Source organism: Prosopis cineraria, unplaced genomic scaffold (assembly GCF_029017545.1).
Source record: "Prosopis cineraria cultivar Desert tree isolate PC_DT_omini unplaced genomic scaffold, ASM2901754v1 PC7, whole genome shotgun sequence".
NCBI lineage: Eukaryota > Viridiplantae > Streptophyta > Magnoliopsida > Fabales > Fabaceae > Prosopis > Prosopis cineraria.
In genome coordinates, this window is record NW_026555338.1 from 24,703,890 (window position 1) to 24,715,445 (window position 11,556).

Here is an 11,556-nt window from a genome sequence, read left to right on the forward strand (position 1 = left end):
TACCCTACTAATTTCTTGCTGATTTCGTTGAAGTATGGATCATTATATGAAATGAAAGATAATGTAAGTAGAAATGACGACACTTTTGGTCTGCATGTCTAATAAGAAAGAAATGTGAATCATATTTTATCCATACTAGATTGGTCATTCATTATCAGAAGAAGAAACTATATGAAAAAAGTGATCATATGTAAGACTGAATTGTAATCTTGTAAATTTTATAACTAGAAGAAGTAATTAATGGGGCTAATAATAGTGGTTAATAGTTTAGGGTTTATAAACTTGAAATCTTAGAAACTGTTTAAAAAAGGAAAATTAAGTATTGGAAATAAGAAAAGCGTACTTGTTCCATGTCCTCACTCCTCCATCCAGCCAGATATGCTCTTGCTAGATAGTGCTATTATTTGTGCAAATTATCAAATTGTTGTATTCAATTAATACAATATTTAGATCCATTCATTGCTTCGGTAGCTTATACTTGTTTAATGTTTTATAATAAGGACTACATGAATATATCTATTCTGCAAGTGCCTTATAAAAATTGAAGAAACGGATGGACTACTTATAAAATTTTCACCAACATGATCTTTGCATTTATTAGCAAGATTTAAGCCCATTTGTTTAACCTTTTTTTTTCATGAAAACTTCACTTATTTTTTAAAAATATATTTTGTGAAATTTTATGATATTTGTTTAACATTTTAAAAATAATCAGAATCTAGAAGAAAAATTGATTTTTAATTATTTTGATAATGTAGGCCTTAGAGGACAATCCAAACTGAGCTGATTTCTGTTGATCTTGAGACCAAGCAACATCTGACTTCTCTATGCAAAAGAAAGAGAAGCTGAGAAATTCAGAAAATACATGGCAGAGGATAGTGGCGAAGTAGATATGAGACGATGCGTAGAGAGGTGAAAGAGAAAAGAAAAGCTACAAGGATGATACAATAAATATATCCATTTTGAAAAAGAGACTTAGAGCTCTGTTACAATGAAAAAAGTCAGAAGAGAAAAAAAATTGAAAATTGAAAAAGTTTTATGATCTATTGACTTGTAAAACTTACAATATATGCATAAAAAATAGATAATATTAATAATGAATACAAAATATTCATTAATTAAAACAGAAATATGCATAAATCAATCAAATAAATCCCATTCAATAATATAGTAATAATCTTTAATTTTTTTGTGATATGAAGGGGCTTGTACCTCTGTTTTCAGACCAATATATGAACTTCCCTCGCATAATTTTAAAATTCGTACAAATTCAATTTATTTTAATAAATTACTAAGTTGGCAACTTGACGTTGTTAAGAGTTATCATAGTATTTGGGTATTTCATCACTCTTGTAAGTCTACGAGATCAGTGCATCAAACTCATAGAAAAGTTGCACTTTTCATGACCCAAAAAAAAAAAAAACAAAGAAAAAAGAAAAAGAAAAGTTGCACCTTTACTGATTTACTATTTAATAGTTTAAGAAAAATTAATAAAATAAATTATTTGATATGAATATAAAAAATATTAAAAAAGGAAAGTGATTCAAACTAATAATGAGAATAGCACAATCACTTGAAATGTTGAAGTTTAGGATTCACATCATAAGTTATTGGTTTCTACCATTTGAATTGTCTCTTTAATCATAATTGACATTTATACCTAAAATGGGATGGGAATATGATGAGTGGCTTGAATCTACTTATTTAATATGTTCTTTGATTATAGTTATTGGATTTCATCAAAGTTTAAAAATTATCAAAATATATTTTTCCCCAAAAATTCATAGCAACCTTCATGATCAGAATACTCCTCACATGTCATCCCCTTCAAAAATTCAAAACAGTCATTGATTTGATCTGCAATCTGATCTAATTTGATATGAGAGGTGAGATTTTGGTACTCTTTGAATTTCACACAACAAAATCTTTAACAATCGGGTGGTTGCATCAACATTTTCTCTCGAGCCGTTTAACACACTCATAGAGTGAGTGGATTTGTATTGCTCATTGAATCTAAATCCTCCAAAAATGTCCTATCCTATTTTAATTAGTATTGAATTCATTTCCCATGGTACTCAAATAACTAATTAAATCATGAACTTGTAGTTTTAAGCATCACAAAATTAGAACTATCCTTAATTAGCCTAAATATTTATGTCTACTTCTTTATATCTAGGTTCTTTTTACCTCCCAATTCATTAAGATTACTCATAAATTTGATTAAATAGTGGTTAGTCATAAATTAATATAAAGAACAAGAAAAGTATATAATTGAAAAAATTAAAATATATTCATAAATCAAAATCTTTAAAGTCAAAACTCAAAATAGAGAAAATCGAAAAGTAAATTTTCTAGTTTGGACTACAATAATTCTTACTCCAATTGCATAATTTAGAAATACATAATAAAATTAACAAGGATTAAATGATAGATTGACTTTTAACCTATAAGTTCAGGAGCGTTTGGGATCTTAAACTTATTTTTTATGAACATTTTATTTGTCCTTTTTTTTACAATTTTTGAGGCTTTTTTCCCATCATTTACTAGTTAACTAACGATCAAAGTTTATTTTTGTTAATGATAAGAGTTACATTGTACGATTTTTAAAAAATGAAGGAAAGTATTGTATCAAAAATGAGTTTAGGTCCCAGATACTCCTATACCTATGATTTATGGGTCAATTTACTCTTTTACCTAATTAACAAATAACATAGTTCCAAAATTCCAATCATAATGAACAATTACAAGAAATTAAAGAGCAGAGAAAGATTAATATAATTTTATAATATAACACACACACACACACACGTTTTCTCACCATAGTCTCTCTTTTATAATACTTACAATGAATAGATGTGAATAAAACATAGCTTAGAAATACGATATAAATTTTTCGAAAATTAAAAAAAAAACATCAATTCACGATTCCTTGGTTTTCTACATATGTTCTACATCTAATATCGGACAGGGTATTAGGCTGGTTTCTAAATAAACAGAAAGCTTGTCTTGTTTGATTTTTTAAAATATTTTTTTTATTTGTTAGGTAAATATAATTTAGACGCTGGGATTTCTTCTTTTCTTTCGCAGAAATAAGGGACTTCCTTTTTTATTTTGCTTGCGTGCCTCCTAATTGCTTTCTTATTCAAACTTCGTAGGTGGAAGAAGAGGCGACTATTAATCTATTGTTGCTGCAAATTGCTGTATTCAGTATGCTTCAATAGCCAAAAATAATTAATTACTTTGAAATATTTTAGTGTACGATTTATTTGATGAGAAATTGAAGTACTCTATTCTTTATTTATTGATCAAATAGGATAAGAAAAAATGAAATGAAATGGAGCTCAATGAGGAAAACGGAGGAAGCCACATGGAAGTTATAAATGTATTGAACATGTTTTCTCGTGAAATATTAAGTTGCTATTTTTGCTGCAAGTTGTCAACTTAGCTGGGTTGTCTCAGGGGAATTAAAAAAAAAATTATTGTTTCACCTCTCAATTGAATATTGACTTTATTTACAGTAACCATATTTGCAAGCTAAGATAAATTTATTAATGTATTAATATTATTTAATTGCAACCAAATTAAAATAATATTTTCTTTTTAAAAAATCTCTATAAATTAACTTTCTTTTCATAAAATCTCTAAATTATCTAAAAATTACTAATTTATAATAACAAATTGCTGAAATTGTACATTAAATAACCATATATTCGACTTTCATGGCCACTTATAATAACAAATTGTTTGGCCATATATAATATACTTATGGATTTAACCAATTAAAGTATATCAATAATTCAAATTTGTCTCAACTATCAATTTGGTCCCTCAAGTTTAGCTTTCATCGATTTGATCTTTTATGTTTTTTAAAATTATTAGATGAGTCTTTTAAGTTTTAAAATATAAATTGACTCTTAAAATAATCTAATATGTAAAGTTTGACTTGGCATGAATATGTAGCTAAATAAGAACAAATTAACCTTGTGTTTTGTTCTTTTGTTTTTTAAACTTTCATATTTTTTCCCTACCAAATTAATCATCTTTTTTTCATTAATATACATGGCTGCCATCAATATTTTTCTACCAATATTAGCAAATTTTAACAATGTAACCTTATTTTTGAACAATGGCGACCAAATCAATAATTAAAGTAAACTTTAAATAACTAAATTTATAAAAATTAAATTTGAGAGACCAAATTGATAATTAAGATAAACTTAAAACATTGAAAGTTGTATTATCCCTTTTAAATCATGTTAAAATACCTATATATTATTTTTATTGTAGCCCTCTGAAGCCTAAGTTGCTTCCGCTCGACTATAATTCAAGGTAATTAATTTTTATTACTAGTAAAATATTTATTTTATTTTCTATATGATAAGAGCGCAGTGCAACCATTAAATAACAAATTGTTTGGCCATATATAATATACTTATAGATTTAACCAATTAAAGTATATCAATTATTCAAATTTGCCTCAGCTATTGATTTGGTCCCTCAAATTTAATTTTTATCAATTTAATCTCTTATATTTTTCAAATTATCATGGAGTCCTTTAAGTTTCAAAACATAAATGGACTTTCAAAATAATCTAATGTGTAAAGTTTATTATGACTTGACATAGATATGTAGCTAAATAAGAACAAATTAACCTTGTGTTTTGTTCTTTTGTTTTTTGGCTAAATTTCGTAGTTTTTTTTCCTATCTAATTAATCATCTATTTTTCATTAATCTATGTGACTGCCATCAATATTTTGCTATCAACATCAGCAAATTTTAACAATGTAGCCTTATTTTCGAACAATGGGGACCAAATCAATAATTAAAGTAAACTTTAAATAACGAAGTTTATAAAAATTAAACTTGAGAGATCAAATTGACAAGTAAGACAAATTTAAAGGACTGAAAGTTACATGATCCTTTTAAATCATGTTAAAATACCAATATATTGTTTTTATTATAGCCCTCTGAAGCCTAAGTTGCTTTCGCTCGACTATAATTCAAGGAAATTAATTTTATTACAAGTAAAATATTTATTTTATTTTCTATATGATAAGAGCGCAGTGCAACCATGCTCTTTGGTGATAGATAATTTTTTATTCTTTTATATCTGATTAATCTCTTAATTTTTCTTGATATAAAGGGGCTTCTACCTCTGTTTTTCAGACTATGAACTTCCCTTGCATAATTTTAAAATTTGTACAAATTCAATTTATTTTGATAAAATAATAGGGTATGGTTAGCAACGTTAGCAACTTAGGTTGGCAACTTGACATAAGTGTTAAGAGCTGTTGTCGTGGTTGGGGTATTTGATTGCTCTTACAAGTACGCGATTTGTGTAGTAAAAATTTTCAGGGTGTCCTGGGGTCAAAGCTAAGCCACAAGGAGAAGTTGTACTTTCACCAATTCAAATATTTAATGGTTGAAGAAAAATAGATCAAATCAATTTTTTGATGTGAATATAAAAGAATATAAAAATAAATGCAAGCAATGAGAATTAATTACTAGTTTCTACTCTTTAAATTGACTCTTTAATCAAGTATAGTGATAATCATTCCTAAAATGAGATTGAATTTGGTAAGTGGTTCAAATCCACTCATTCAATGAGTGTTCTAATTACAACCATTGGATGTTTGAAAATTATCAAAATACATTATCCTCCATAAGTTCAAAACAACTCTCATAATCAAAACGCCCCTCACTTACTCCATTGCCTTCAAGAATTTAGTAGATCCATTGATCTGAATTGTCATATAATTTGATTTGATGTGAGAGGTGAGATTTGATACTTTTTTAATATCATAGGACAAAATTTATAAGTCATTTAATTAAATCAACAATTGCTATCATGTCACATGAAACACTTATTGAGTAAGTGATTCATTCATGGCAAAAGATTACAAGATAGTTTGATTAGGTAAACCCCTGTTGGCAAGTTGGCAAAAGATTACAATTAGATTATATTACTATTGCTGTTGCTGTTGCTACGATTGCCACTGCTACTGCTATTTTTAGGATGCTGCTGCCACCACCTGCTGCTGTTAAAGGAAAAACCTTTGCTAACTTCAAACGAGGCTTCATCTCCATTAATATCAGTTTCACTAGTTCTTCACTAAATCTGATGTTGTTAGAGTAAGAGGCACACTTTTGGCTCTGAATATTTTACAAAACAAACCAAATTGTTCAAGCTTCACATGACCCTTTGTGTAAATGCTTTGAAGAAAATTTGTCTGTGAGCTTCCACATCTTGAAAGCCTCTCATGGCCATAGTGAACATGGCTGATCGAAATAAGTTTTGGAGTGTAAACCTTTTCATTTAAATGTCGGATTGTAAGGGGCACTCTGTAGATACAACACGTTGGCAGCAAGTGACCATCTGTGCTATTTTGTATCAGTTTTTTAATGTCAACCATCACTTCATCTTCCATCTATATATCAAGTTTAATAATTTTAAAAGCAATCAGCAATTGTAGAAGCAACAATAAAAGCATGAAATACTTCTGAGATCTAAATTATGTTCTTGTTAACTTAATAACTCGTTTGTAATCTCACAAATTATATTGTTTCTAGCTAAAACCAAGGCTGATTATATATCTTTAGAAATGAACAAAAGTAGAGGATGACACGAGCGCGCGCGCGCACTTGTTCTTCAGCACTCTCACGCCAATTCTTTCTGCTTCATGTCCGCCATCGGGAGAATGTTAATGCAAGAATTGTCAAATTGTTAGATTCAATATGCTTTAGATCCATTCTTGGCTTCTGTGTGTGTGTGTAATAGTCAAAACCCAAATGCTTTGATATAATTTAATGGTTAAGAACGTTGGCATTCTTCTTCCAGGAAGCAATAAATATTTTAGAGGTAATAAACTGAAAAGTTAGGCAACCCATCCTCTCTCAAGACTCTCTCTCTCTCTCTCTCTCTCTCTCTCTCTCTCTCTCTCTCTCTCTCTCCCCCCCTCCCCCATCATCTCGACTCCTTCAAATCTCTGTTCATCTTCTCCTCACTTCGTTTGTTTCTTTCATTCTTTCTTTAATTTCTCTTTTTGCCTTCTTGGCTTCTTGCAGTCCCTCTTAACATGGACGTAGACGACAAATGAACAAGGATATAAGATAATTAAGCTTTGGTAATTGGCTGAAAACAAAAGGACAAATAAAATCATTTTATTTAAACAAAATGAACAAGGAAATTGGAATGATTTTTTTTTAATGATTTGGTCATCATTATATTAGTTTTTGTTATCATTTTTTTAAATTAAAATGACACCTCTTCAACGTGTTCCGAGGTACGTACATGACAGCCAATAAAAGAATTGGGTGAATGAAAGGAAAGTCTCGTACGTATACGCCATGTTTGGATTGAACCAATTTTACTGGGGGAAAAACAGAGAGAGAGGGATTGGAAAGTGGATTTCATAGAAAAATGATTTTTAAACTAAAAATATATTTGGTAGATAATTAGAAGAAATAACTTCGTTACCTTGCAATATTTAAGTTGAATTTTCAAAATCAATGGCTCTATTTTAACATGAAATAGAAGGCAAATATTTTTTAATTGATAAAATAATTTCTAAAATTTAAAAATTATGGTGCAGAAAATTATTAGGATAAATTAAAACAAATAAAATGAGATTATACTTTCTCTATAACCACGTGGTGCAGCTTAATTTCTGCTTTTAAAAAAGTTAAATTTGGTTATCCAAGGAAGATTTAAGATTCATCCAAAACTTTTTCACCTTGAATCACCTCGATGAATAAACCTATAATTGAGATTAGATATTATAATACCATACAACATTTATCTATATCACTCTTGATCATGATTAGAGAAGCTAATATTAATTATGCTATCTACATGGCTTGGCAAGCCCAACACATCAAATGACATTGATTTTATATGATCTAAACTTTAGTGCTTAATTAGGTCCTTTTACTAATTAATTATAGTTGTTAAGGTATGTCACTATCGCATGCCTATTTTTGGTTCTACCTATAATTCAATTGATTGGATTTGGTTAAAGCAAACTGCTGTCAAATTATTTTGCTAAATGATCTATAGATGCATATCATTGGCTTTAATTTGTTTATAATAACTTATAACTAAATTTCGACCTCATTATGCTTCACTACCACGAAACATTCTTCCATATAAAACATTCTTCAATGCCACAAATAAACAATTGTGGTTGTTATAATCGATATGTTAATATTCATCTAAAGCAGTCTAAATTAAACAAGTTGACAATTTACCCTAATAACTACAATAATATGAGGTGGCTATGTTTGTGAATGTTTGTCCCAAATCAATTTTTCTCTTCGGTAAGTCTTCTTCAGTAATTTTACTGCAAACAACACCTGAAGTCCCTTTACTTTCACTCAAGTTACACATTTAATTCAAGAGAACTCTGTTGCCTTAGTCTCTTTTTCATTGTAAAAATTTAGATATGCCTTGCATGATTCCAAAAAGAGGAAAAATACCCATGATGATAACCAATTCATAATTGTTCCCAATAATTTCGTTAAATTCAAAACAGAAATTATTTTATCCACTTAAAATTTTAATCATAATACATTGTTAATCATGCAAGGCATACCTAAATTTTTACCATGAAAAAGAGACTAGTGCAACAAAGTACTCTTGAATTAAATGTGTAATTTGAGTGAAGGAATAGGGGCTTTAGGTATTGTTTACAGAAGAAACAATATGATAACATCGTATTGATTTTTTTTTAATAATACATCATATTGCATTCGCTTGTGTCAGTAATGTGAAATGCTTTCAATTTTTTTTTTCGCCAGAAAAAGAACCAGAAATGCTTTCGTATTTCCAAAATAGCAGGAAAATTAACTTTATTTCCTTTAAATTTATATATAAGTAGTACTATTCCCCAATTTTCAAACTATAAGCCTTAAAGATCATTATATAAAGTTATCTTGGAAGAAAGTTAGAATAATACAATTTTATATCTTCACCTCAGAATATTTTATAACAATGCTTCCCGAATTGTGATAAGTTTGAGATTTTTCACACCATTCATTAAAAAAAACTTCAACAATAGAACACTCAAATATCAGTACGAGTACAAGCTTTGAATCTACTTCACTACTTGGAGGATAGAAAATAAGGTCTGAACAACAGAGAGGATGACGAGGATGATTCCAGCAATAGAGACGACAAATTGCCACGGTGTACGACAATAATCGCGTCTCAATGTTACCTTCTTCTTGTGCCACCAATGTTCACAAAATCCATTCAACCTTCGGCATATATCAGTATATTCAGAATTGAAACCCAAATGAAGGACATTTATGCCCAGACCATTGACTAGTGTAACAACATTGTTAGCGTCACCTACAGAGGTGGCCATTATTTCCTTGTGAACAAGAACATCCACATCTTTATGGGTGTTGATTAGCCAATCCATTAACACAACATAGTCAATAATGTAAGATTGACTGTGATAATGACATTGCTCCAGAGCTATCATATTACGAAACAACATTTCTGTTCTATCTTCCACCAAAATTTGTGAGATCTCAAGAGTATGTCCAGAAAATTTCAAGTCTAGTGAACACTTACTTGTGCTTGCCTTCAACTTCACTCCTGCTTCTTGTAATTCATTTGCACCATATAAAAGTACATAGTTGCTGATGACCTCCGTGAATAAATTCCTCATGGGTAGTTTTGTTGGTAAGTAAAAGAGTCTAAGAAGGTCTGTGAAGTGCTTTATGCAAACATCAGTATTAGGCCTTAAGTATTGGATGTTAAAATATTTAAAGTACTTATAAGAGAGATCAAGAAATGAAGGGAGGTCATCATGATGATCAGCGGGAAAGGCTATGTTGAATAGCTCTTCAATAACAAAGTAAGGAAGTTGATTCTCGAGTAAAACCAAATCGTCCTTTATAGTACTCGCCAACCATGGTTGTGACAGCTTAGCATCATTAGGAATCTCTTGATCAAAGTTATGATACCTCATGAAGAGTTCAATGATGAAACCACCATCCACTAATATCAGTTTCACAAGTTCTTCTTCATTGAGTTTGATGTTCTCAGAGTAAGATGCACGAACTTTTGGCTCTGAGTGTTTTACAAAACGAACCAAATCGTCCAAGCGTGACTTGGCTCTTTGTGTGAATGCTTTGAAGAAAATTTTTTTGTGAGCTTCCATCTCTTGAAGCCTCTTATGGCCATAATGAAAGGGGCCAATGGAAATAAGTTTCGGAGTGTAAGCCTCTTCATTTAAATGACGAATCGTAGGGGGCACCCTGTAGATGCAGCATGTTGGTGGCAAGCAACCATCTTTGCTTTCTTCTATAATTTGTTTGATATCAACCATCACTTTATCTTCCATCTATATATCAAGTTCAACTCTAAAGGCAATCAACAATAATAGAAGGGAAAATAAAAGCAAGAAAAAATCATCGACCATAATTAATTAAGCTTCTGGAATTTAAATTATTTTCTTCTCAAGCTAACTGATTTGAAATCTCACAAATTGTTTATAACTAAAACTAAGGCTCACACACACACACACACACACACACACACAGAGTATATTAAACATCAGCAAACTTGAAAAGGAAAAGTAAAGAGATTAAGAAAAGGCTATAGAAATGAACAAAAGTAGAGGATGGTATATGTACATGTTGCTCCGAATGATTGGATGATAAACCTGTGGAATTAGGTGTCGAGAGAAGTGGTTGCATTTCCACAATTTCTTCAGAATTCTCACTTATCAATTCTTTCCCCGTCATGTCCGCCATCTCCGAGCAGTAACCTAAGTGCAGTGCTCTCTCAAGTTGTTGGATTTAGTGTTCTTTAGATTCATCATTATTGTCTTCGGTTATTTATAGCAGCCAAAAGTTAAATATTTTAAAATAATTTGTTGGATAATAATTTAGTCCACTTATTTTTTTTTTGTATTGTTGTTATGATATTACATATAAAAATGAAGTAATAATAAAATGTTTAGAAGGTGAATTAAAAAAATATTATTGGGAAGAAAAAATTTTGTACGTCACTTTCCGTCGCGATCTATGCCCAACGTCCAATAAAATGATAAGGCAGACCTAGTCATATCATATATTCCCCTTTGTTCTATGTATAAATTATTTCTAGCGTATTTGTTAGGAATGAACGAAAAATTATAATTTTTTTAAATTTACTAAGTTTCTACCTTTATCCTCTAATAAGGATAAAATGATAAAAATGAATATAAAAAATGGTGAAGTACCCAATAAATAAAATCAAAATTAATATTCTCTTACTATCCTATCAATAGGAACAAAGGAATATGACAAGTAGGTCTCCTGAGTTTTGGTAAGGTCTGGCTAGTCAAAATTGATATTAACGGTTCAAATCTAAAAGTTTAAACATGTAATTTTTCATATAAAAAACTATTTTTTTGCCAAAATGACAATTATAAAATTATCTTTATTTTAAACTCTTCTTACTAATATAATAATTTTAAAAAATATATAAATTTTTTTTTAATCAAATAAGGATATTTGGACGATCTAGATTCACTAAAACTAGATCCTTCCATAGGGTTAAGG

The 11,556-nt window shown here is 29.6% G+C and overlaps 1 protein-coding gene across 1 annotated transcript; it reads right to left on the minus strand.

The window, feature by feature from the left end:
- Window positions 1–9,092: 9,092 nt before the first annotated feature.
- Window positions 9,093–10,764, minus strand: LOC129316620 (UPF0481 protein At3g47200-like). The gene is made up of 2 exons (XM_054961031.1): window positions 10,645–10,764; window positions 9,093–10,352 (listed from the first exon to the last, which is right to left on the minus strand). The coding sequence occupies exons 1-2, from the start codon at window positions 10,762–10,764 to the stop codon at window positions 9,093–9,095; spliced, it is 1,380 nt and encodes a 459-aa protein (XP_054817006.1).
- Window positions 10,765–11,556: the final 792 nt, after the last annotated feature.